The following is a 27727-nucleotide window of genomic DNA, read 5'->3' on the forward strand; positions in this document are numbered from 1 at the left end:
TGTTTAAATTATTTTATTATTACAATCTTTTATTATGTTTTGTTTAGTTGAGAGTGATTGTTGGTGACTTCATTCTACCGGAAGTACACGGCAGTCATGTCTTGTACATAAACTGTTCGACTTTTACATTTATTTGTAGTCTTATAGCATTCGGTTTAGAAAGAGTACGATTGTAATTTGTACGTATTTAAAAGCTCGATGAATCTGGTAAAGCATTAATTTAAAAGTTTTTTTTTTGTAGATATAAACATTAACTAGTTAGCCACACCACTCAATTGGTAAGTCTTTAGTTCAAAGTAAATTGAATTAATCGTTAAATTAATCACTTATTTTAGCTGTGTGCAATATTGTGCTTTGCTTTATTTTCATAACCGAAGATTGCCAGTCTCAGTATTACGTTGGTTTCTTTTATTTGTGTCCTTTCTTTGACCTTATATGAAATTATTTGTGAGACACGCAACTGTTCTTTTGGAATTGTTTATTAAACTGTTGATTTACTCTCATTGTTCTTTATCAGGAACCGCCGTTTAACCTCCATAATGTGGGATGTTGAGATCAGGGGCATGGCATCGGCTCATGCCATTATTGCCTCCTCCATCTTCATGGCAACTGTGATGCCTTCTGTGTTTGTGGAGAACTTCTCTGTTTATGGGACCCACATGGTTTGGCTGTATTGTGTGGCTGGATCTGTTGCTGTGGTCAACATCGCAGTGTTTTGGCTTCTTGGCATCAGCCCACCAACAAAGAAGAACACACTGAGCTACAAGGTAGAGACGGGCAGCACATTCTCCAGTGAATGCAAACATAATTAATGACTTTCAGAATTCATTGAGTTTCATTTGTTATTTCTTTGGCAGATCAACCGATTGTTCAAATCCTGTCTGTACTTTGTACTGTCATGCCTCTTCTTTCATACCGTGGTGGTACTATACGGAGCACATTTGCTTGAGTAAGTACGTGTTTGGTTGGTTTTTGACCCAAAATGTAAAATAGCAATGTATAAGTCATACCTCACATTGTAGGTCAGCTCTGGAGACGTTTTCTCTGGCCGTGCTGCTGTCCACACTCACTACACTGAGATGTCTCTGTATCCTGGGTCCTAATGTACAGGCTTGGATCCGGGTTTTCAGCAGAGATGGGTAAGTGCAGGATAAACGCTTTACATTTTAACCACCTGAATTATTCCTTTCTCTCTTTATGGTGTGGAAGAGCTTTGGTGAGGAGTTTGTGTGGAATATTTTCACAGATCCAGTCCTCAGTGGCTGTAATCCACTAGATGGAGACCTTGTCCAACTCTGACGAATGGGAGCACCAGTTCTCATAGAATTTTACACACAAAGGATTATTGTAGGATGAACACCTTATATCCAGAATAGATGAAGCAAATCCATTTTGAAATGACAATTGCAATGCTCAGATCCCCATATATGAGTAACTGGAGTCAAGTGTGGCTTAAAGCTCTCAGATCAAATCCTGTTTTTCTTTCTTTTTCTTTTTCATCGCTGTAGGGTGGGGCCTGAGCTGGGTCTTGTTTTCTGATTGTATATATCCCCATTTAAATAATATAATCACTAAAGCATCTCTGTATGTATCATTTTAGGTTAACTTCAAACTAACTGAAGTGTTTTGAAACAAGAGCACAGAATGTTTGGACCATCATTTAGTGATGTTCCAGTGGTATGATAGTCAGAGATTCTGTGTGTTGTTTATACAGCTGCAGTATCTCTGCTTAAGCACTGCGGGAAATTGGTCTCACAAATGTAAATACGAAGCTGTTTTCATCGAACATTCATAGTCCTCTCGTATACTACATCACTGCACTCTATACCAGCCTCATGTTTAATACCCTACATGCAGTGTTGTTTTCAATAATATAATGTTTAGATACACTACCATTCAAAACTCTTACTGACCCCAACATTTGAATGGTAGTGTACGTTTATATGAACACTGCTTCGTTTGATATGGTTAATTTTCTGTATTCAAGAGCAATGTTTGTATTTTGTTTTGTTATTAGTAATGTTATGATGTTGAGCATGTGTGATTTTCAGGGCCATGTCAGTGTGGGACACCTCTCTTCAGATTACCACTGGCTGTAGTGTGATTGGGGCCTGGTTGGGAGCTTTCCCTATTCCTCTCGATTGGGACAGACCCTGGCAGGTTAGTGTCATTACACTATTGCAATATTGGGTTACACTTTATTTTAAGGTGTCCTTGTTAGTGTAATTGTACATTTAAATACTTTGTAATATTAATTAACTACATGTACTTACTATATGGTTAGGGTTTGGTTTAGGGTTACTTGCATGTAATTATGCATAAATTATTATTGCAATAGCAAGTACATGTAACGTGTAACAAGGACACCTTAAAGTGTTACCCGATATTGCAATGCAAACTGCTCTCAGAAATTCCAGTCGTTTCAATAGGAATATTAAAAAGCAGTTAACACTCATGCTTCTGGCTCATTCTCACTCAGTTGGGTGATTCAGGAACGAGTCTGGCCTGTAGCACATTCCAATGCATTTCTTCTGTGAATTCCTGTGACTCTCCATTATATCGGTTTAGTAAAGCAAAAGAAGCCCCTCAAAAATGTGTGCTTAATGAGAGCATTGGTTAGTTCCATAGTTATGGTCAGTGAAGAGCAGATTTCTGCCGTGGCAGCAGATTTTCAGTAGAAGGTTCCTTGTTTCAGAGCTCTTGCTCTCATTCTGCATTAAACCTCAGAAAGGAGGAACATGCCTGAGAAATTGCTTTGTATAAATATTTTGGTTTTGTTTAACCTTTAGTTTTATGTGTGTGCCTTCTGTTTATAACATTTTGTACATATTTATTCAAATTCATTCCTCTCTGTTTGCAAAAAAAAAAAAAAAAAACATTATTTTTGGCCATCACGCCTAGTTATTACGTTTCTTAAAAAGGGATAGTTTACCAAAAATTAAAATGAATTTACTCATTCTCATTGAAAAACCTGTAATTTTTCTAATGCACAAAACAAATGGAGATTTTGATGCTTTGTTTATGGCCATATAATGAAAGCCAGTGGGGTCCAATGTTACTTTAGACCCCACTGACTTATATTGTATGAAAAAAATAATAATAATATAGATTTTAAAAAAAACAAATATCAATATATATATATATATATATATATATATATATATATATATATATATATATATATATTATATATATATATATATATCATTTTATTTTTTTTTTCTCAGACAAAAAGTTTCTTTTTTTTATGTCACAATCACATCTACACTACCACCTAATAGTTTGGAATAATTAAAATTTTTGAAAAGTATTTTTGAAAGACATCTCTTATGCTCATCAAGGCTGCATTTATTTGATCAAATTACAGTAAAATTGTGAAATATTATTACAATTTAAAATAACTTTTTTTCGAATATAATAATTTTGAAATGTTATTTATTCCCGTGATGGCAAAGCTGAATTTTCAGGAGTTATTGCTCTAGACAGTGTCACATGATCACTCAGAAATCATACTAAACATTAGATTTCCATTAGAGTTCTTTCTGTTCATCAGAATTCTGATTACAAAGGTATCATTGTTTCCACAAAATTATTAAGCAGAAAAATTAGTTTTCAACATAGACAATAATCAGATAATAATTGAGCACCAATAATAATTGAGCTTATATCAAATCAACATATCAAAATGATTTCTGCAAGGATCATGTGACACTGAAGATTGGTATAATGGCTGGTGGAAATTCAACTTGGCCATTGCAGGAATAAATTATATTTTAAAATATATAAAATAATTATTTTAAATTAGAATAATATTTCACAAGATTACTGTTTTGTGATCAAATAAATGCAGGCTTGATCAGCATAAGAGACTTGTTTTCTATATATATATATATATATATATAAGAAAGAAGTTATTTTTGTAGTGGTAAATGTAATGTTGTGTAGTTAATGATGTGTTGTTATATATATCTCATCCTCTGAACCAATAAATCGTGCAGGATAGTCACAGACAGGTCAGACAGGTTTTGTTGGGAATGAACCAATCTTCATGAAAAATGTAATGTTCTCAAAGCATAGAACGACCGCACTGGTACTTCAATTATTCATGTGTTGTACAGAGACATTGATCAGAGGTTAGTGTTTGCCCTCGTTTTGCCCTCAAAATGTCACACTGAAGTCTCCCATGTGTGCTTTTTGACACGCTGTCTACACACAGATGTCTAGACGAGAGCAGAGAGATGATGGGAGTGAGGCTGCCGTACAGTGACTCCTCAACACATGATGATGGGATGAGTGTGAACTAACGAGAAACTCTGGGGTGCTTCAATCCAGATGTCTAGCTTTAGAGAATGGAAGAGTGGTGTGACTCATACAGACTCTCTCCTTCTCATCGCCAGGACACTCTTGCAATATTGCAGCCCATATTATGGTTTTGAGATAACTGAATAATCAATCTTGCTGACATTTTTTTTTTAAATTCTGAGACACAAATCTTTAGTCATTTTGTGATTAAGTATGAAGGGAAAAAATCTCATTCTCTGTATAAAACGGGCAGAAGTTAGTGATGATTTCTCTCTCTCTCTCTCTCTCTCTCTCTCTCTCTCTCTATATATTTTTTTTTTTCTTCAAAAGTTGAGGGTCTTTTTTTTTTTTTTATCAATTAAATTAAAGGGATACTCCACCCCAAAATGAACATTTTTGTCATTAATCACTTACTCCAATGTCGTTCCAAACCCGTCTTCGGAACACAATTTAAGATATTTTAGATGAAAACTGGGAGGCCTGTGACTGTCCCATAGACTGCCAAGTAAATAACAGTGTCAAGGTCCATAAAAGGTATGAAAGTCGTTGTCAGAATACTCCATCTGCCATCAGACGTGCAATCTGGTTATATGAAGTGACGGGAACACTTTTTGTAAGCAAAGAAAACAAAAATAATGACTTTATTCAATAATTCCTTTGTCAACGGTCTCCTCTGTGTCTGTCCATATCACTGTATGCCGTGTATGTTCTTCTTTGTCATTCGTGCCACAAGGATGCGCTGTTTCTACGTGTATTTAGCTTTGATTTGAAATAAAACAGCGCATCCTTGTGGCACAGATGACACAGAAGAGCATACACAGCATACAGTGATATGGACAGACACAGAGGAGAACTTTGACAGGAATTATTGAATAAAGTCGTTATTTTTTTTGTTATATTTTTGTTTCCTTCGCTTACAAAAAGTGTTCCCGTCGCTTCATATAACCCAGATTGCATGTCTGATGGCAGATGGAGTATTCTGACGACGACTTTCATACCTTTTATGGACCTTGACACTGTTATTTATTTGGCAGTCTATGGGACAGTCTCAAGCCACCAGGTTTTCATCCAAAATATCTTAAATTGTGTTCCGAAGACAAACTTAGCTCTTACGGGTTTGGAACGACATGGGGGTAAGTGATTAATGACAAAATTTTCATTTTGGGGTGGAGTATCCCTTTAATATTTTCAGAAAGGATGCATGGCATTGATTAAATCTGACAAGTACATTATATTTTAAACATATTCTATTATTTTGAACTTTCTTTACATCAAAGAATCACAAAAAGTGTTTGTTTTCAACAAAAAATGGAAAACTGTTGCACCAAATCAGCATATTAGAATGATTTCAGAAGTATCATGTGACATTGAAGACTGGAGTGATGATGCTGAAAATTCAGCTTTGCCACAACAGGAATAAATTTGAAAATAGAATCAGAGTTTAAAATAAAATCAGAATTATTGCAATAATATTACATAATATAAGTGTTTTTACCATATTTTTGATCAAATAAAAATTTCTCTTTCTTTTTACTGACCCCAAACTTTTGAATGGTAGCATTAATTTAACTGGCATAATATATTATTCTTTCTTAATATAACAGAAAAATAATTGCATATTTAATTTTTTTTATGTGCAAGGCTGAAATAAGGCATTCAAATCTATATTAAGAAGCAACACGACTAAAAAAAACCTTTTATACTCAGTAAAGATTTTGAGGCAAGTCATTAAATTTACATTTTGTTTATCCACTGTGCATTGGACATCAACAGCAAGTTTTCATATTAATTATGTTCTCCCATAAAACCATTGTGCCTTTTAATTTTTAGATTTGCATTCCATTTATCTACTATTTATAAAGGCTTTTTAGTTGTTGTTGTTGTTGCTCACAATGTGCTGGAAGCTTTAAAGACCACTCCACATATTTGCATGGACTGCATGAAATTCATAAAAAATTAAATAAATAAAAAATGAAACAACATTTGAAATCACCTTGATCATATGAAGCAAAAATTCTAAATGCAAAGCAGTCGGCACACACCTGAGAGGCAAGGCCACCAATATGTAACACTCAAAACTCTAAGTTAAAAAAAGAAAGAGGAATAAAGCAGTCTCAAATAGAAAATTTGGTTGGTAAAACACCACAGTGATTCTGTAGAATTTCCAGTCAAGTCACTTGTGCTCCTGCAAAATGACAGTTTTGATCTTCATTTTCTGGCTCTTATATCCAGGTTTGGCCCAACTCCTGTACCCTTGGGGCAACTACTGGATTTCTGACTGGCCTCCTCGCTGCTCCTATCTGGATCCACTGGCATCGCAAACAACTCACCTACAAGCTCAAGTGAGGAAAAGAAAGACACAATCACAGGCCACCAGGAACTGAGAGAGGAAGAGATCCAGGCTGGAGTCAAAAAACGACTGTCCGTCCCAGTACGTGCTCTAAGAAATGCTGCCTGACTCTGAGGTCCCATTTACAACAATAAAAAAATCAGTTGTTTCTGTATTTGTTTTTTGTAGAATAGATATTTAATTTGTTGTTCGCTCCTAATGGCAGTAGATTTATTCAATAATTCCAATCGTTCTTCCTGTAAATAAAGCCAGTACTGACTTGAGCCATTTTGTAAAAAGCAAGTATTTTGCAACCCAAATTGAGATGCTGAATTCCCCTTTCTGAAGAAAGTCTTACTTCTGTAAATGACCGATGGGTTTGGTTGTGCTGTTTAGGCTTGTCTGGGTTTCATCTCTCAAATGAACTAATGCTTGATGAGCCAGACACGGAGCTAGCTACAGTTCGATTGTTTTTAGTCATTAGAAAGGGTGTCTGTTCTCTGTGCTTGTATGTTCAATAAATCATTTTGTCCATTTTCTTGGTATTCCATTCTCAATGATTAGTGTTCTTGTGTCATTTCTCCCTGAACAATGTGTCTTTTTGTTAGTTCATCTTGTCATTCGCCCATAACTTGGACTTGTAGGTGACTGGGCCCATTGCTTCACTTTGCTTTAGTTCAGAAGTCAGATTGAAATCTGGTTGGTTGTCAGTTGGTCACTGTCAGTTCACTGGATGCCCTTGAGCTGGTGTATCATGTGATGAGGCAGCAGTTGATGCAGCGTGGGCCCAGTCTTCGCTTGAGCGCACCTTTCTTAGGAGCCAGAATGGCTATAATGGCCTCATCAAACACAGTCTTCAGGCCTTTCTGTGTCAGTGCTGAGCATTCAACATAACAGCAGGCACCAATCTGGAAAGGCATAGAAAATGAGACACTTCTTTTTTTTTTTTTTTTTTTTTTTTTTTTAGGTCTAACCAGTAAGTCACGACAATCATTTTGGTTTTTCTGCTTGAGTTTTTCTTAGTACAAAGTTTCAGTTTTATTTTGTTCTTGAGAAACAGGAACTATCCAGTTCTCACCTCCTTTGCTAGCTTTTGGCCTTGTTCTGTCACAATGGGCTTCTCCTTCACGTCGTTCAGCTTGGCAATAGTCTTAGGGTCATCCCGCAGGTCAATCTACAGCCAAAAATGGAGACAAATTCACAGTTAAGCAAGCTCACGAGGGGTTAACTGTACAAGCACATGTGCTCTCTGCATTTCTTTTGAGGACGGCGGATGAGATTCCATATGATGGGGTTTGTTTTTAGAGCAGAAGCCTCCAGGAAATTCAACCCAAGACCAGATGGCGGCATGCGTCTGCAGACTCCCCTTTCACCTAAAAAGTACCACCGCAGTTGTCTAGGAGGGTCTCCGTCTTCACTGTTTCAAAAAACTGTTTGAGTTTTTGCCAGCTCCTCTCCACAAAAAGCCGGTCTCCATACATCCACTGACGTATTACCAAAACCACTACACAGAGCAGTGCTTCCTTTCATCTTTCATCTTTTTAGGCATGTGGAGCACAAATTAAAAAGGTTTCCTTTAAATGTCACCAACAGAAGTGAAGCTTTGTAGGGTTGCGTGTAGGGCTTGATCAATTAAACTCAAGTTTTTGATTAAAATCATAACTGCGAAAAGTCTGCTGCATGGTGGGCAAATAATTGTGGTTATATATCATTATGCCTAAAAAAAATATTCCTATAGAATGATAATTATTATTTTGTGGAATAATTATTACTAAATAATTAAAAAATTACTAAAAAACTAAATAAGAAATAATACTCTGATATAAATACTAATATTTCACTGAGGTCAATTTTACATGAAATAAACTCTTCCAAACTCAATACTTGGAATTAATTTACTGCATATCCAAAAAAGGATTACATTTCATTGCATCTGTAAAATTACAAGACTAATTTTTATGGATGCCTTCAGTTCTAAACGTTAAATCATCAAATTTTATTTTGAGGGAAAACCACAGGGAGCCCTTAAAGCATCTTTTTTGTTGATAAGCAATCCTCATTACAAGTATGGAAAGCATGTTGCATTCCTAAATGCACATTAAAGTGGCCCAAACTCACAAATACATATGCACAGAAGAGCTTGCATGGAGCAGCTTTGATAATAATCGCAAGTCATATCATGATTTTGGTTTTATCCCGGTTTATCAGGCAGCTCTTCTTCAGGGTCCTTGGTCCTATGACTTTCTCTGGCCCCCTTTCTTATTGATTGCACTGCATCTGTATTCATCTCACTCTGTGGTCTGATTAAGACAGGAAGCGTGCACACAGCAATAAACTGGATGGTGACAAACCCTCATTCTTAACACACAGGTTACAGTAATTGCCAAACCATAATCATAAGCCATTTGTACAATTTCATTGACGATATCATGCTGTGAACACTGCATGACTGAACCTTTCATGATGGCACATAAATCAATACCTTCAATCAATAATATTACCACAGTTTAACCACACATCAGTTACAACCACATTAGATTCTCCCAGAACATAAATATATGTAGCCACAGTAATTCTGACAGTCACCACAGAACGAACAAAAACAGAAAATAAATGTGCTTGGGCTACATATGCAATAGGCGGCTTATCATAGAGATGTACATTATGTAGAACCATACCGGTTATTGGCTGATATTAGATATATTATTACTTATCAGTATTGGTTGATATTGGATATATATACTATATGTTGAACAATATTGGAAAAAATCAAAACAACAACAAAATACATAATTTAATAGCACTTTTAAATGACATTTATCTTAAAATGCTTATCCATATTAAATTGTACATTATAATACTGTAACGCCTAAATTCACTTTTCAGATTTTTTTAGTGTGTGTGTGTGTAAACATGGGTCATTCCACAAAACTGGTGCCTTTTGTGTCCCTAAGAAATAATCAAACATAGAATTAATATAACAGCAAATAAATTTGCGATTTAAAAACATAACAATACTATGTATTCTTTCATCAATATTACTTTAAAAAAGTTAACAATATATTATTTTAAATAATTTAAATAGCATTTTTGCTGATGAGGGTATGGTTTTAGGCCTGTCCCTCCTCACTATGATTTTTCTTTTTCAGCAGGACATTTATTTTGCAAAATGAAGGCAAAATTATATAAAAATCACATTTGCATTTTGTTCTAAATACAGTCTTGTTTTTAAGCAATGTTTTTGGCATAAGTGTACATTTTTCTATAAAATATAAATAATTTTATTGGTGTCCCCTAATTTCATGTGCATAAGTGTACATTTTTCTCTAAAATTTAAATAATTTTATTGGTGTTCCCTAATTTCATGTCAGCCCCGTTACCCTCATCAAAAAACATGAGGTAGAAAAATAGTCATAAAATAATAAATTACATAGCCTGAGATGGCACAATACAGTTTCAATACAGTGTGCATGTTCTTTATATTTATGATTTAAACAGACTGCAAAAAGTAACAATGAGTAGAAATATTTCCAAGAAAGTAAAAAGACACCAATAAAGCCACAGTAGCGACAATAGTATACTGTAGCATGTAGTGTTTTAAACATTTTGGACTAATTTCTGCACTGTTTCACATACAATTACAAAAAGTATACAGTATATGGAATATTATATTGCTGTCGTATGTAGCAGCAGGTGTGTGTACCTGAGTGCCGATGAGCAGGTAAGGGACGTTGGGTGCGTACTCCTGCAGCTCAGGGACCCACTCCTCTCTCACGTTCTGGAAGCTGGCCGGATTCACCACGGAGAAGCAAATGAGGAAGACATCTGTCATGGGGTAAGACAGGGGTCGCAGGCGATCATAGTCCTCCTGTCAGAGCAGAGGACACTGGGTAAAAACAAAGTACTGAGCCTTTTTATTTACTGTTCATCAGGTCAACAACAGTCAAAAACCCATCCGGAATGCACTCAAAAGTTGTTATCAGAAACATTTAGTCAATTACCCTAATATGATTGTCAATGAATGTCAAAAATGGTCATTTTCTTCTCTACAAATCATAACTAATAGCATCCACTGCTGTATTGAATCACTGTCCATGAATGCTCTGCAACCAAACATTATCAACAATCACTTAAGCAGCACCCAGAAATTACGCTGACCCCATTGAACGAGCAGAGATTAATATGATTTAGATTACGGCTCAAGACCCATAAATCCATATTTCATTCAATAGCGTTTCCTCCATCTCCCCATTCGTCCTCTAAAGCAGCACAGAGGCAGAGACATGTCCTCTGGAAACCAGAAACCCCAGACGCTACAACAGATAAGCCTGGATTTACAGAGGACATGTGACTGATATTTTTGGGAACTTGTTTTTTCCCCAACGTGTGTGTGTGTGTGTTTGTGTCTCTCCACAGGCAGCATGTGTGTTGGTATGCAATCATCCATGGTTATTCTTTCTAATGAGAGTGTGTCTAAACTATAACAGTGTGTGCCTCTGGCCATGCGTTGAAGTATAAACATTTCATTTGTGACAGGGAACCATCTTGGGCTTCCAGAAATGAAACCTCAGAAATGTGGAGCCAGAGTTTCTAAGCTTCAGAGTTTAATTTACCGTGACGTCTCTCATCTTGGAGCACCTCTGCATCTGAACCGCGAGGGACGTTACTAACAACTGCAGACTGAAGATTGAGAGTGAAAAAGTACTGCTGCCAGTTTCCAGAATTTGTAGCCCTTCAGGATTTCTGAGTCCTTAAGGTGCAGTCAGATTAAAACATAAAAAAAACCTCCACTGTCTATAGCGCAGAGATGTAGTCATTTTCAAACCAAGCAGCTTTCTGTTGATCAACATGTTGAATTTGTGTGACACGAGCAGAAATCTGTGCAGCAACTGGAATGACTTCCGCTTGTGAAACTTCACAGAGTTATGTTAAATGTGATCTCACCTTTAAAGGGATAGTTCACCCCAAAATGAAAATTCTGTCTTTAAATACTCACCCTCATGTCATTCCAAACCCGTAAGACCTTTGTTCATCTTCGGAACACAAATTAAGATATTTATGATGAAATCCGAGAGCTTTCTGATCCTGTATAGACAGCAAATGAACTAACAAGTTCAAGGCCCAGAAACGTAGTAAGGACATTGTTAAAATAGTTCATGTGGCATCAGTGGTTCAACCGTAATTTTATGTAGCTATGAAACCAATTTTTGTGCACAAAGAAAACATAACGACTTTATCCAACAATTCTTCTCGAATTATCTTGCAGTATATCGGGGCCTCTAGGGATGGTCATAGGACAGTTTAGGAAAGCTCATTTTGAGCAACGTCAAGTACGCACACGCTCACTACACACAACACACACAAACAGTCGCTCATCCATCAAGAAAATTGACGAGTGATATAATCCTTCTGTTTTTAATTGCAACTGTCAATGTTTCAAGGCCAAATGTGGCGTTCTGTGGCTCAGATATGAACCTGCGATATATAACCTTAAGAATTACAGCCCAAAACGGTTTGCTTCTGCTGTTGGGAAACCGTCCTGTTCCTGCCACATGATAAATCAAGATTTGTTGCAACATAACCTGACAAAACAAAGTTGAGCAGGTGCATCTGTGGTGTAAGTGAGAGTGTTGTGTGAGTTTGTGTTGGCCCTGCGGAGCAGCTGTGTTATAAATACACTCGCTGCCCATCCTCTGGTCTGTTCAAACATTCTACAGGGGCAGGGTGGGAGGGATGGTATTATTTACAGCTGCCCTTTGCCAAAACTGAATGTAGTATAAGCCAACACATCATCCACCCACGTCTCCTGCTACCTCCAGTGAACACATATTTAACACAAGTTAAGTCCGTGTTGGGAACTCGCTAATGAAATGTAGCGATGCTGCTAACTTAAAGGTGAAATGTGTAATTGTCAAGCCATTAGCAGCACCTAACAGAATCATTTTGTGGAAATCAGAACATTTTGACACAAGTGACACTGGATACGCTACACACTTCCCATAATTTTAAGTAGTTTCCACAACATTGGTTCCTATTGGAGCATAAAAAGTCAGCTGAGCTGAAACAGGCTGCTTTAGTGGCTTATAATGAAGTTAACTTAATATAAAACATAAAAAAAACATAAAACTTGAAGTTAATGAAGTTGATTGTTGCTTGTGAAAACCAGTTGATTAAATAGGTTTTTATATTAGTGCTTCATTCCCTTGAAAACGCCCTGTGACGACTTATCACGATCCAGAGCTTGTTAATAATGAAAAATGTGACATTTCTGTGGAAACTCTACGTGTGTGTGTGTTTGTGTGTGTGTGTGTGTGTGCCCTGCTCTTTTGAGAGCTGAGGGAAATGGATTGAAAAAAGCGAGACAGCAGTCTAATGCAGTGAACCTGGAAACACCCTTTTCTGCTGCCTGCTGCCGTCATTACCATACAGCTCTCCCTCCAGCTGATACCACTGACAACAGACAGCCTCTGAATAGACACATTTCTCCTGGAGTATGAACACAGTGACAATACAGTCAACTGTACACCGTTTCTGCTTCACATATAGTACTGTATAACAACTCCTGCCTCTGTCCTTCTCCTTTTTGTTTCTTACTAAAGCAAATATCTGATATGGAATAGAGGAGGACTATCAGGCATTTGTTATCTGTACTGACATACCTGTACTCACTGTCCTTTACTTGCTATAGACATCTGACCTATACATTCCTTCATTCTCCCTAACACACACTCAACACACAGTTTAAAATATGTTTGTGTGTTGGACTCACAGCTCAGCGGTTAGCACAGATGACATGAGTTTGAATTCATTTCAAGATCCCGTATCTCTCTTCCCCATCACTTCCTCTTCTCAATTCTGTCCTTCAGTTGAATATAAAAGATTATATAAAATAAAAATACTATTTCGTACTAAAATATATATGGCCATTGTGTAAATGTTGTTTATATTGTTTAATCTCTTATTCTCACCGAGGCTGCATTTAAAAGCACAGTAAAAACAATAATACTGTGAAATATTATTACAATTTAAAATAAGCATTTTCTATTTTTGTACATTTTAAAATGTAATTTACTCCTGTGCTGGCAAAGCTGAATTTTCAGCAACCATTTCTCCAGTCTTCATTGTCACACAATCCTTCAGAAATCATTCTAATATGCTGATTCTGTGATCAAGAAACACTTCTTATTTTTATCAATATTGAAAACAGTTGTGCTGCTTAATATTTTTTGTGTAAACAGTGATACATTTTTTGTTAAGAATTATTTGATTAATAGACATGAAAAACATGCATTTATTTGAAATGGAATTCTTTTGTACCATTACAAAATGTCAAAGGTGACTTAATTAATTTAGTTCATCCTTGTTGAATAAAAGTATTAACTTTTGATTGGTAGGGTGTTTGTGTAAATATATGAATGTATGTATGTATGTATGTATATGTATGTTTGTATGTATTTTATATATTGTATAATATATATTTCATATCTGCATCAGTCAGCATCTATTGAAATTTATGCTAAACTGTTCTGTGTTTCGATCGTACAGTGTTGACTCTGTCTGGCTTGTATTGCAGCACAATTTACAGCACTATAAAGCAGGCATCTATCCATCCATCACTCAGAGAGCAATTGCTTTGCCCTTTTCTCTTCCCTCACCCCTTGTCTTTTAGATCAGATTCCAGTCTGTACAGTCCTCCTGTAAGATTCCCACAGTCACAGAGTTAAAAGAGTGAGAGAGACCAATATGGTAGAGAGAGAAAGAAAGAGTGTTTTTATACTGCTGTTCCTATGAAACATTTATCTCCAGAGCCCCCCTGCTCTCAATTTACTGCAAGTATGCATGTCTTCCTACACTCTTAATTCAATCAGATTTAAACTCAGTTTGTCTGTGTGTGTGTGTGCGTGTGCATGTGCATGTGCGTGTGTGTGTGTGTGTGTAACTATACATTTCTTTTATACATCTTCTGTATGAAAATAATATGTGAATGTGTGTTAGGTTATCTGTATGGATTTGCTGTAGTGAAATAAGTGGGTCAATCTGCAGTTGATAGTCTCTTTGCTGTTAGCACCTCATTCCTTACATAAGACAACAGGAATCAGAGGGAGATACTGAAATACAGCAAACTAAAATTACCACAAAGCCCAGTTATGCAAGTTGAAAAAAAAAGAAATGGTTGGGTGATTTTCTGCAGAAAGTTTTATATTCAGAATGTATTCAGCAAGAAGGGGACTTGAGGAAGGGAAGGAGAAGAAGAAAGAAAGAGGCTCCTGTGCCTTTATCCAAAGATAATAATTCATGGCTGTGTTTACTCAGACGATGCAGATTAATTGAAGCTTGCTGTGCGGTACACTGTATAAACAAACATATAGGTGGATTACTTAGCCCAGATGAAGCTCAGTCAGGTCTTTCTCTCACTCTTCCTCCAAGAGCTCAATCAGACTGGGACTACATGTTCTTAACCAACCAAGACAAACAACAACACCTGAGGTGGGAGCAAATGTGAATCCACAAATCCATTTCAGTCACATTATTGGTCTCAGTCTGCTGCTAAGGTCCAGAATGCGATGGCATGTTTGCTCTCACTCCATTAGCTCCCTGTAACTGCCAGCATCAAATTCAATGCTCTGACCTGGCATTCGTGACTGACTCTGGAACAGAATCCTCCTGCTTTATCACACTCCTATAGGTCTGTGCTCTCTCCCATCCTGAGGTCAGTGTGATGGTAGCACCAGGCACAGCTCATTCAATGACACATTAATTTACAAGAACCTTCACTCTCTCTGTTCCACTGTGGTGGAACTTGCTTCATACCCCAACTGATCTGCTGAGATCATAACAACCTTTAAGAAATGGCCAGTTCTGCAAGTAAATAATTCATAACAATGAGAAAGTAAGGCCCAATCCCATTTCTACCTCTAGGGTTGTCTCGATTCTCTTTTGGTTGGAGGGGTAGGGGTAAGGGGAAGGGCCAGATACCTCTTCAAACAAAGATTTTTCGGGACCACACTTCAAACAAAGGCGTATGAATTATCTCGGCATAAACCATCTACAGTGGCAACATGGCTGCCCAAGCGAACAAAAAGATACATAAATGTAAGCATTATTGGCATTAATAAAGATTTTAAAGGGGTCATATGATGTTGCTAAAAAGAACATTATTTTGTGTATTTGTTTTAATGAAATGTGTTTATGTGGTTTAAGGTTAAAAAAAACACATTATTTTCCACATACTGTACATTACTGTTTCTCCTCTATGCCCCGCCTTTCTGAAACGTGTCATTTTTTACAAAGCTCATCGGTCTGAAAAGCAAGGTGTGCTCTGATTGGCCAGCTATCCAGTGCATTGTGATTGGCCGAATGCCTCAAGCGCTTGATGGAAATGTTACGCCCCTCACCATACTGTGATGTGTGTCCCAGCGTGACAAGACAAAAACAATAAAACCCATTACAAATGAGTCATTTGTTGCATCCACTGACGACATAATTACAGATTATAACGACTAATATTGTGTTTTTACGCATTGTATCGCGCGGTCTAAACATAAAACCATGTCTGCATATGTGATCAGAGAAACGATAAACAACAAGCGATACTCTACACTGCTCAAAACTCGTGTTTGAATCGTCAGTGGCAAATACTTTAAATATGTAAACGTACTTACAGACTATGAGTCAGAACACTGTAGTCTTCTCTCCCAGGATCAGGAAACAGTATGTATGTATATATATATATATATATATATATATATATATATATATATATATATATATATATATATATATATATACACACACATATATATAAGGGGTGTCACAGTTCGGTTCGGTACGTTCGGTGCAGGGGTATATTGGTTATGTTGCAATGTTGGAAATATTTCTGTTCTGAAACATGATGGCGAGCCAATGGATATATCATACACAAGCAACATGCAAATTTTTCGCAAGAGTTATGCTGATGAACGTCTTAAAGGGATCACCCAAAAATGAAAATTTTATGTTTATCTGCTTACCCCCAGGGCATCCAAGATGTAGGTGACTTTGTTACTTCAGCAGAACATGAACAAAGATTTTTAACTCACTGTTGCAGTCTGTCAGTCATATAATCTTCTTCATATAGTCTTCTTCTTCTTCTTGCTTTACGGCGGATCGCAGACTTATAAGCGGATTTATAATTGTATTTGCATTATGACTATGTGTATCTGAATATAATTGAAATTGAATATCGTGAAAAAGTTATTTTTTTTTATAACATTTCAAAAAGTGAAACTTTCATATATTCTAGATTTATTACATGTACAGTAACATGTTTGTTTATTTTTTTGATGATTAGTGCTTACAGCTCACAAAAGTAAAAAATCCAGTATCTCAAAGTATTTGAATATTTCCTAAGATCAATCAGAAAAAAGGATTTGCAAAACAGAAAAGTTCAAGTTCATTAAGTTATGTTCATTTATGCACTCAATACTTGGTCGGGGCTCTTTAGCACAAATGACAGCATCAGTGAGGAGTGACATGGAAGCGATCAGCCTGTGGACTGCTGAGGCACTATTGAGCCTTCAGCTCGTCTGTATTGTTGGATGCACTGTTTCTCATCTTTCTCTTGAAAATATACCATAGATTCCATATGGGGTTCAGGTCAGACATGTTGGCTAACCAATCAAGCACACATGGTCAGCAAACCACTTGGAAGTGGATTTGAAGTGGTTTTGGCACTGTAGGCAGTTGCCAAGTCCTGCTTGAAAATGGTAGACAGTTGCATTGACTTTGGACTCAATAAAACACAATATACCAACACCAACAGACGTCACTGCACCCCAAATCATCACTGACTTCGGAAACTTTACGCTGGACTTCAAGCAGCTTTGATTCTGTGCCTCTTCCTCCAGACTCCAGACTTTGATTTCCAATTGAAACGCAAAATGTATTTTTATCTGAAAAGAGGACTTTGGACCACTGAGCAACAGTCCAGTTCTTTTTCTCCTTACCCCAGGTAAGATGCTTCCATCATTGTTTCTGTTTCAGAAGTGGCTTGGTAGCCCGTTTCCCGAAAACGTCTGAGCGTGGTGACTCTTGATGCACTGATTCCAGCTTCAGTCCACTCCTTGTGAAGCACACCCAAGTGTTTCAATCGGTATTGCTGGACAGTATTCTCAAGCTTGCGCTCATCCTTGTTGCTTGTGCACCTTTTCCTACCCGATTTCTTCCTTCCAGTTAACTTTAAATTTAATATGCTTTGATACAGCACTCTGTGAACAGCCACCCCTTTCAGTAATGACCTTCTGTGACAATTAGTGGTCGACCGATATTGTTTTTTTGACAGCTGATGCCGATAACTTGGAAAGCAAGGGGGCCAATGGCCTATATAAAGCCGATTACATTTTTTTTAATTTATTTTTTTATTAATATTTAAGAAATTTGAAATCATTTGACAATGGATTAAAAAATAAATGTGCAAAATACACATACTTAGGATGGCAAAGTATTTTTCACAAATAAATAAATATTTAATAAAATTAGAATTAAAAAGGAAGTTAACACTGTAACCAACAGGGCACTTAGTATTCTAGGAAGTTTGTGTGCACTGGGAATCATATTTTTCAAATAAAGCCAGAGTAACAATCATTTTACATATGGCAAAATAACATAAGAAAATGACATGAATATGACAGTGGTCAAATGCAAAAAGCACAGCATAATTTGAAATCACGAGTTTAAAGCATTCAATTCACACGGACTGACCGTCACACAGAGAACACGCAATCATGCTGGATAAAAATTCACACTTCACAAGATCTCACAGCTGGATTCGACTAAGTTTGCAAGGTTTGTGAAATTAGTCTTTCATAGATTTGTTTAAATGATATAAATGCATATTTGCTAAATGCTGACGGCAAACGAGAAAGTATTATAATGTTTGCCTTTCTATTACTAATATTATTGAAGCAATTGTTATAATACTTTTTGTATACATGAATTCCTTTGTTTAACAGTTCTATCTGATTATTAGACAGACTTCTATCCATATTAGACAGAACTGTTAATAACAACAGTGAACAAGAGGGAGAGTGTGAGCACTGTGTGGCTTTCTCAGCGCAGTCAAAATAAAAGTCCCACATCAAACACATTGTCCAAGCAGAAAAATTTATCGTCCGATGCCGATATTTGAAAAATGGCAAATATCGGCCGATATATCAGCCTTGCCGATATATCGGTCAACCACTAGTTTCAATGATTGCCTTCTGGACCATTGCCAAGTCAGCAGTCTTCCCCATTATTGTGGTTTCAAAGAACAAGAGATACCCGGAATTTATAGTATAGGGATTGTCATTTAACGAAACTCAAATGTAAATATTCTAATATTTTGAGATACTGGATTTTTGACTTTTGAAGCTCTAATCATCAAAATTCAAACAAAAAACTTTTGAAATGTTTTACTTTACATGTAATGAATATAGAATATATGAAAGTTTCACTTTTTGAAATAAGTTAAAAAAAAGAACTTTTTCACAATATAAATTTTTTTTTTAGATGCACCTATATATATTTGAATGAATAAAAAATAGTTTTCGTTAACAATAACAACACTGGGTATTGAATTCATTAATTAATTATACATATAAAAAAAAATATAAATAAAATAAAATATTATTTTGGATTAAACCTAAACTTAAAAATAAATGTCGAAAAAAGAAATGTTTCCTTGACAAATAAGTTAAATACTAAAAATAAGAAAACTAAAATGACTAAAATACAATAGCTAAAATACAGTGGCTGTCATCGTATCATACAGGTGGATGTTGCACACTGGAGAGATCCCCCACATGATTATAAAGTGCTTTGGGTGTACATCAATACACATTAAAGTGCTATATAAATGCCTCATTCATTCATTTATTCATGCAATGTGCCCTAGATTGTTTAAAAAATGTTTTATTCTTTATTGTTCGGTCACACTTTACATTAAGGCTCCAATAGTCAATATTAGTTAATTAGTTAACATAAACTGTCAATAAAAAAATTATTCTAAAGCATTTATTTATCTTAGTTAATTTCAACATTTAATCACACACTATTAAAACCAAAAATATTAACTGTATTAGTTGATGGACCCATGCTAACGTGAACTAACAGCTGTAATTTTTAACAAAGAATAACAACTTCTGTAACAAATGTAGCTATTACTCAATGTTAATATTAATGGATTAACTAACACTGTGTCTACACTGGACATGAGTGACATGGCGCAGTGTGACAAATAGAACCCGTTATAATCAGTGATGCTGTCTACACTGGCTTTTTGTGTATTGCATTTTGAATTTAAATGTTCAGTTCTTTTTGTTATAAGAAAAGTTATTAAACCTGTTATACTGTATTTATGACAAAAATTTTGCAACATTTCAATACCGTGATAATACCGTATACCGTGATAATAGCTTTTGCCATTATCACAACATGAAAAGTTGATACCATCACATGCTTACTAACAGCAGTACTGCTAATATCTATATTATAAATTGCTTGTACTTTTCTTTGCTTGTAAGTTACATGAGATAAAAGCGTATGCTAAATGATAACGTTAATTATCATAATACAAAATTTAATTCAGTCTATAAATTGTGAGCTTTTTAGTCCGGTCTTCACTCATAAAAGACATAATGTGTGTGTGTTTGTGTGCGGCTCAAACTCAATGTCCTTTTTTCATTCCAGAAATAGACTCCAGTAAGAATTCAAAGCAGTTAGGAATAAAAGGAACATATTATGTGAGCACTTTCAAAACACGAACATTCTTATGGTTCAAAATCCCTTCTATTTATCTGCCTGGTCACGAGGTATAGCCTGAGCCCCAGAAGGGGCAAAAGCAGTAGGGTACTCCAGGGTGGGAGGGCTTCCTGGTTTGAAAAAGAAATTCAAACTGCAGCTGTACTTCACATCTGGGGCCCAGTTCCCCCTCTGAGGCTCATTAAGAGCCTGTCAACTCAAAGCCATGATAAAACATCACCTCAGTGAAGAAAGAAAAAGTTGAAGGACTGAGAGTAGAGGATGAAAGGTCAGGATTAGATGGTTTCGATGGAGCTGTGAAACAGATGCCAACATCTGAGAGGTTGCCCCTTTACTGACACTAGCCTGCTTACTCTCTGACTCCTCCCGAGGCAATTAGCATGTCAGGACCAATCAGACGAAAAGCCAGTGAAGGAATCCAACAGACATGCATCTGCTTATGAGCCAAGTGATGCCCTCCTTCTTAGCAACCACAGGCTTGAAACTATTTTTAACATACTAAAATAGAACGAACACCTGCCTATTTTTCCAATATTGATACTCTTTTTTTCACTGCACAAAGTGTGCCAGAAAACTGTCGCTCCTTTCTCTTCTTCCAGTGAGGTTTGAAATCACATGGCTATGGAGCACACACTCATTAGCACACGTCTGAGAAGGGCAAGTCACCCTTTGTCATACAAAGGGAATTCTGATGAGGTCCTTTATCTAGTCAGCACAGAAAGGAAATATACATGGAATATATAAATTGGAATATTGCAGTCAAACCCACAATAGTACAGCTGAAAAAAATGTAATTATAGATGTGAGATGTCTAAAAGTGCAAATAGCTGATTAGTTTGGTCTTCAAAATTATCTGGTCTTTCAAACACTGGTCTGAAGGCATTTTATTTTTATCAAACACTTCTGGTTCAAAGAACTAAAATGTTTGACAACTGAAACACAAACTTAGAAACTATTTTCAAGGGGTCCCACTGCCTTTAAATTACAGTTTTATTCCCCTGGTAAAAACATTTAATTGCTGCTGAACACCATGAACAAAAATCAGCAGGCTACATAAAAACTTGACTCAATTAAGAGCTGTGTGCAAAATAGAGCTGCACGATTCTAAATAAATTGGGACTTTAATTTGTAAATGGAGGCTGTAGTTCTCTCACAATTCCAAAGAAAAAATATAAGACAACTAAAAATCTCATGGAATTTATGAATGGAATGATTCAATGACTCACTCAAGATTTACTTGTTTCATTACTGGATGAATCAGTGTTTCTGAATGAATCTCTTGAATGAATGATTCAAAGACAAATACATTTTTAACAACCCCTTTTTGCCACTTAAATAAAAAAATAATAATTTTACAAGTATCCAATTCCTGACCTTAAAGCTGCAGTCTGTAACTTTTTTGTGTACAAAATTAATACAATAAGAGAGTACATCATGAATCCATTTTCCAAACCATGTTTTTGGCTTATCCTGAATCACTACAGTACACCTATAATTAGTTTTTATATTTGGATTGGTACTGGTGGAACCGCTGCAGAGTAGCCCAGTACCTGTGTGATTCATCATAGACATAAACACAGAGAAGTAGCTCTGGCTAAAATGTTCTTCTGCAAGATGCACGCAGTTCTGTTTATTAACCGCTAGAGCACCAAAAGTTATGGACTGCAGCTTTAAGTATTCTATTCTGCTAAACACAATGTAATGTGGAGGTGATTCTTATCTTACTTCATGTATCTTGCTTTTGTGTGTACTTTAATTGACCCGGAGTATGTACAGAAGAAAAAAAAATAAAAAATTCCTTATACTGTTTCCAGATTCTTCCAGAAGCTGCTAACCAGCATTTGGGGGTTATTTCCAGCCCAAGACATGCTTTTCCTATCTGGGTTCTTCCAACAATCTCTTGATGCTTAAACCTTGAAACTACATGGTCTCCTTGGCTTTCCAAGTGTCTTAAATAGGAATAGTTCACCAAAAAAATTAAACTTCTGTCATAATTTCTTCAGCATCAGAATGAATAGGGACCAGAGGCTGCTCAAGCTCCAAAAATGTCCATAACAGTGCTATAAAGCATCATAAAAGTGGTCCATATAACTCATATCACTACATTCAGACTGTCCATTTGATAGCTTTGTGTGAGTGACTGACTAATATAAAAGTTTTTATTCACTAAAAATCCTGCTTAACAGCGATGGTCACCATTCACTTTCATTGGACAGAGAAAATCTGCTTGGCCAGGCCATTTCACTATAAACAATAACTAATAAACTTTTCTGTTTCACAGAAGAAAGTCAGTCATCCAGGTTTCTAAAACATTTATTTATTTATTTAATTTTTGGGTGAACTGCTTTAACTCTGTCCTAGACCACACTGAACATCAGCTTTGAATTTAACCCTCTTTCCAGTTCTTCGGCTAAATGAATCCTCTTGATCAAGTGATCGGTCACGGTTTCTGTACGGTACTAACTGGTTCCAGCTGTACAGAAAGGGTGAACGTGGGGAGTGCTTTGTGTGTTTGAACTGCCTCGAAACTTAATCCCACTGCTTGGCCCTCAGTGACACTTCCACACATCTGGCCCTGGCACTACTCACATTCTTTGTCTTTTTAAAGGTTGACGCTCAATGGAAAAAAGCCAACCGTGCCAGATGCACTACTATATTTAAGAACTAAGAACTTCAAAGTGGATTTCATGGATTTGATGACAATCTGGCAATCATTTTTTGTGATCATTGTTTCATGATTATCCTTCAAACAGCATTTAAAATATAAGGATACAGTTTTCTATATCATATCTTAATTAAACTTACGCTCGTCTTTATTGGAACTGTGTGGAATCTTAATTGAACTCAGCCATCTTCAACTGTTCAAACAAAAGGGCAAAGAAAGTTTCACTAGACATTAAATCCATAGAACAAATATATCATCAGAGATCAAAGACTATGAGTGCTGACAGATATTCAGCTTTCAGATTTTTTTGAATAGTTCCACCCAATTCCAATTTTTAATTATTGGCCTTGGGTGAGAAGGCATCAAGCTCAGAGTTCAGCCTACATTTACAGCTACTCGTTTGTTAGATTCATACATGTACCAACGCATAGTTTGGTGTTGTGAAAACAACCTTAAGAGACAGCCTGACATACAACTCATATACTCAGTTAGTCTAGACACTGGCTTCATCCGAATATGCATACTTCCCTACTGGGCGAAAAACAGTATGTGAAAAAAGTAGTGTTCAAACTCAAATTATTCATAAAAGGTGACCTAATACTTCTGGAAATATTCTGAAACACACATCTAATGGACTTTACTCTTGTTGCAACTAACGGTTATTTTGCTAATCGATTAATCGGTCGATTCTTTTTACGATTAATCGATGAATCGGTTTATGTACTTATATTTTAGTTTTGCCCATTTTTTTCCCCAAGTAAATTATTAACAAAGGGTCTTTATCATTCAACATAGACTTTTTTAGAGATTTTAACCATTTTGCATTGTCATATCCTCATCAAAAAACATACCTGGAGTTGTGTTTTATTATGTGTTGGTTATCCTTTGTCAAACTCTTCTGCAATCAAAACACTGACCCATACATACTCTAGCAAATTTCACAAGGAGGTTTCAAGTAATGTTTTCACCATGGCAGTCCTTAGGGCTCCTAAAGTAGTTTAACATCCCGAACAAAGCTTAATAAGGAATCTTTCAGAACATATTTTCACGAAGAATAAGAATAAAACAATAATATTGCAGTAAATTGCATTTTATTTTTTTTTCCTGTAAACACACAGCTTATACCTGGGAAACAGCTTTATAGCTTATGCTGTGAAATTGTAAACAATCCTTCGAACAAAGTGCCAATGGCATGAAACCTGAATGGAACTCACATTTTAAAGTAAAATTTAAAGTAAAATCCATCAGAAGGTTGTCCAGAAAAAAAATTTAAACATTAACCACTCTCATTCAGTCATAATTAGGCTGCAAGACTGAATTATGAACTGGTAAACGACAAAGCTTTAAATGTTAATTGTTAAAAAGCAATGTTATCAGCTTTTACGACTAAACATTTGCAAACAACATTGTACTGCAGAATCTGTATAAATAAAAGTCTTTGCACACTGTGATTTTCATCGGATTTAAATATGTAGTGGTCCTTTTAACAGTGCAAAATTCAAAAATGTAATAAAGCGATAAAATGTTAAACAAAACAGCTTATGCCTGAATTGACAGGAATTCGACTACCTGTGGGAAATGAGGCAGAACACTATTCACTCATTATTTGAGAAAAACTTTGCATTGCAGTGCAAAAAGGTCAACATGTCCAAATGTTCAGGGCTTAACAGTTAGGCTTGCTCTCTTTTTAGAGGATATGTTTCCTGCCGCAGAAAAAAGCCGCAGTTTACAGGTTACTCTTCTTTTTTGAAGGCTCAAAGTAAAGTGCTCCCACACTTTGGATGACTTCGTCCGATTAGTTTTATCTTCCGCTTTTTTTCTTTTTCTTACTCGAGCTTACTCCACTGCCGCCTGCCTCACCCATCACGCTGAATGCTGCAGAGACGCTGTGCGGGAAGCACGTGACATAAAACGAGGCCAGCTATTGGCTATTCGCTACTTCTCCTGCTGTACTGGCTGAGTAAAACCTCCGGTGGCTCATTACTGCCACACTTTGGTCACCGCAGATTTAAAATATGCACGAAATGAGCCGCTTACGGCAAATAAAATTTATTTAGCAACGAATCGATTACTAAATTAGTTGACAACTATTTTAATAATCGATTTTAATCGATTAAATCGATTAGTTGTTTCAGCTATGGACTTTACTATCCAATAATGCCACGGGAGAGGATTTGTGAATAGCAGTGAAGCAACACAACTGACACAGTAGGTCACAAGACATGACAAATCTAGTACATTCAGATTAGTACATTCAGATACATCAAACAAGTACCAATTCAGAGATTATGAAATTCCAGACACAGCTTTTGCCTTTCAGGTCACAAGTTTTAAACTTCCCATTTATAATGCTAAACCTCCAGATACTTATTCTTCAAGATTAGACTACCTCTGGGAAGAAGTGCTCAAGGGATGTAAGGCAACTTAAGATCTTCATTCATGATCAATTTCAACAACATGGTTAAAACGGAGGAAGGAAAATTTTCAGATTGCTGTTGCATTCCAGATGCTTCACGTGTTTAGCTTTCCTCTGAGAGATGCTAGTGTGTACTCACCTGTTGAGTTTGGCAGTGGCTAAAGTGATTAACGAGGAAAATCTGTAATCTAACACTCACACTCACGCTGACTTACAAGACGTTATGACTCATATGACTTTCTTTATTCTGTGGAACGTTAAAGAAGGGGTTAAACAGAATTTGGGGACAGACAGCTTTTCATTGCATCTTTTTTTTTTTTTTATACAAATCATACTATCACCCTGCCAACTTCAGATTTTGCATTCCACAGAAGAAAGTCATACAGGTTTGGAATGACATGAGGTGAAGTAAATGATGACAAATTACATTTCTGGATGAACTCACTCTTTAAATCACATGCACATAATGCCAAAAAGACATCTGAACAGGCCACCGTGTACTTTGCCTGAATTGATCGAGTTACTATTGCTAATGAAAAAGCCTCAAGCCAATGAGAGAGGAATGGTTTAACCCTACCTGACCCGCAGTGTCATACAGCCCCAGCAGGTACTGTTTTCCCCCAACCGTCACACTCACTGAAAACAAAATCACAAATTATTTGCTTAAATACAGGACTGAAATTATCCTACATGATTAAATGTGTTTGCTTTTAGATTAAGAAAGGCTGTTGGCCACGTTTTATTCATTTCTGAAAAGGTGAAATAAAAATGCAAATTAGTATGTAATTCTGATCAAGTGAAAGAGGGATGCAGTCTATAAGTGAAATAGGTGGGCTACTCAATTAATTTTATTTAACGTTACTTCTGTGAAAGAGGGATGCAAAATTGTTTATTTCTGACCAATGTTCTCAATCAGATTTGATTTACTTCTGATCAAGCGAAAGAGGAAAGCAAATTAGTATTATTTCTGATTAAGTGAAAGGGAGATGAATCGTGCCACAAGGATGCTGATGTGCACCAGTTGCATCCTCAGCCCACAGGTGGTTTCCATTATAGAAACACAAGCGCAATACAATGCAAGTCACTCTGAGGTCTTGTAAAAACCGCTAAATGAATGTTAAATACATTTATCCATCAAACGGACACTAAAATATTGATTCATATTCATTATGTCGCAGTATTATAATGGCATATTTACCTGCATAATGATCAAAGACAGTGGGCACATATTCCTCTGGAAAGGCGTCGTTGGCATAGCTCATCAGCAGACAAGTTTTTCCAACGGCGCCGTCGCCGACGACCACGCATTTCAACATGATGCTGCCGGTTCCGTTTGCCATGACGATAATAAAACACTTGAATTCACCATCTTCAGCTGCTAGAGATATATCCCGCGTTATTAAAGCTCCCTTCAGGCGTCACCACCAGCAGCAGTGCCGCGCTCGGGCTGCAAAATCAGCTGAAATGCCATTTCCTCCACCCCGGTTCCCAAATTCGGCATTGACTGTGGCTTTCCCCTCTCAATACTGGAACACGCCGAGCGCGTGCCGCTTCTGATGAGATGGAAGGAAGGAAGCAAGCGACAAACTTCGCGTTGTCAAGACGACATCAACCTTAAAGCCGCGTGCTCAACACCACACCTCACCTCACCGCTGTCCCACTTTCCCTACTTTCCAACCCCAGTATCACGTCCTCTGACTCTTGAGCCCAGCACGCATTGACTTGCGACATAGGCGGGGTAATAACTCTGGACCAAGGGATCAAGTATAAAGATTGTTTATCGATGTTTAGTATCTGAATCAACCAACCATTACGCAAATACCAGTCAGTATCTTGTGGATCTGAGGGAGTCAGACAAAGACCAATTAACCATTAAAGAGCGGGAACATAAAAGCACTTAAGAAAATACTTCAGAAAATTATGCTTAATTGCTATTTTCCAAACATATATGGGCTTAAATAATACATTTGCAGTAATAAAGTGTTTGTAGAGATTTACTTCTTAATACTGATTATCAGAAATTAGGCCCAATCACTCACTGCTATCCACTATCTTCAAATGTCTGGGTCCTTTATGATACAAAATAATTTAAATTTTGGGGTTTTAGATTAAACATTACTTAACATTACAGTTGTTTTGCTGCATTATGTTTTGACAACGGATTCATATGACAGCAATTATTTGATAAAACCTGGACTTGACTATAATTTTCCTATCTTAGTAGCCTAATCTTCTA

The 27727-nt window shown here is 36.5% G+C and overlaps 2 protein-coding genes across 5 annotated transcripts; one reads left to right on the forward strand and one right to left on the reverse strand.

Moving 5' to 3' along the window:
• The first annotated feature begins 54 nt into the window (after window positions 1-54).
• On the forward strand, window positions 55-7168 carry LOC109067618 (phosphatidylinositol-glycan biosynthesis class F protein-like). 4 transcript variants are annotated; one of them, XM_042735504.1, is made up of 7 exons: window positions 56-278; window positions 378-397; window positions 518-767; window positions 858-949; window positions 1023-1139; window positions 2052-2160; window positions 6535-7168. In XM_042735504.1, exons 3-7 carry the CDS (start codon window positions 540-542, stop codon window positions 6646-6648), a joined length of 660 nt encoding a protein of 219 aa, XP_042591438.1. In that variant the 5' UTR covers window positions 56-278; window positions 378-397; window positions 518-539; the 3' UTR covers window positions 6649-7168. The 4 variants fall into 4 exon arrangements, with proteins under 4 accessions (XP_042591439.1, XP_042591438.1, XP_042591436.1 ...); XM_042735503.1 differs by lacking the exon at window positions 378-397 and having other exon boundaries at window positions 72-164; window positions 242-278; XM_042735505.1 differs by lacking the exons at window positions 378-397; window positions 6535-7168 and adding an exon at window positions 4217-4569 and having other exon boundaries at window positions 55-278.
• LOC109067619 (rho-related GTP-binding protein RhoQ) lies at window positions 6031-27308 on the reverse strand. The gene is made up of 5 exons (XM_019084534.2): window positions 26690-27308; window positions 26069-26127; window positions 10335-10499; window positions 7710-7805; window positions 6031-7539 (listed from the first exon to the last, which is right to left on the reverse strand). Exons 1-5 carry the CDS (start codon window positions 26829-26831, stop codon window positions 7384-7386), a joined length of 618 nt encoding a protein of 205 aa, XP_018940079.1. The 5' UTR covers window positions 26832-27308; the 3' UTR covers window positions 6031-7383.
• Window positions 27309-27727: the final 419 nt, after the last annotated feature.

This window comes from Cyprinus carpio, chromosome B12, assembly GCF_018340385.1.
Source record: "Cyprinus carpio isolate SPL01 chromosome B12, ASM1834038v1, whole genome shotgun sequence".
NCBI lineage: Eukaryota > Metazoa > Chordata > Actinopteri > Cypriniformes > Cyprinidae > Cyprinus > Cyprinus carpio.

Excerpts from the sequence above, each read along its gene's own strand:
- LOC109067619 (XM_019084534.2), bottom strand. The coding sequence starts at position 26,831 with ATGGCAAACGGAACCGGCAGCATCATGTTGAAATGCGTGGTCGTCGGC. Across the intron at positions 26,128-26,689 it reads TGTCTTTGATCATTATGCAG|TGAGTGTGACGGTTGGGGGA; the intron begins GTAAATATGCCA and ends TTTTGTTTTCAG. Across the intron at positions 7,540-7,709 it reads GCCAAAAGCTAGCAAAGGAG|ATTGGTGCCTGCTGTTATGT; the intron begins GTGAGAACTGGA and ends ATGCCTTTCCAG.
- LOC109067618 (XM_042735504.1), top strand. The coding sequence starts at position 540 with ATGTGGGATGTTGAGATCAGGGGCATGGCATCGGCTCATGCCATTATT. Across the intron at positions 1,140-2,051 it reads CGGGTTTTCAGCAGAGATGG|GGCCATGTCAGTGTGGGACA; the intron begins GTAAGTGCAGGA and ends TGTGATTTTCAG. Across the intron at positions 2,161-6,534 it reads ATTGGGACAGACCCTGGCAG|GTTTGGCCCAACTCCTGTAC; the intron begins GTTAGTGTCATT and ends TCTTATATCCAG.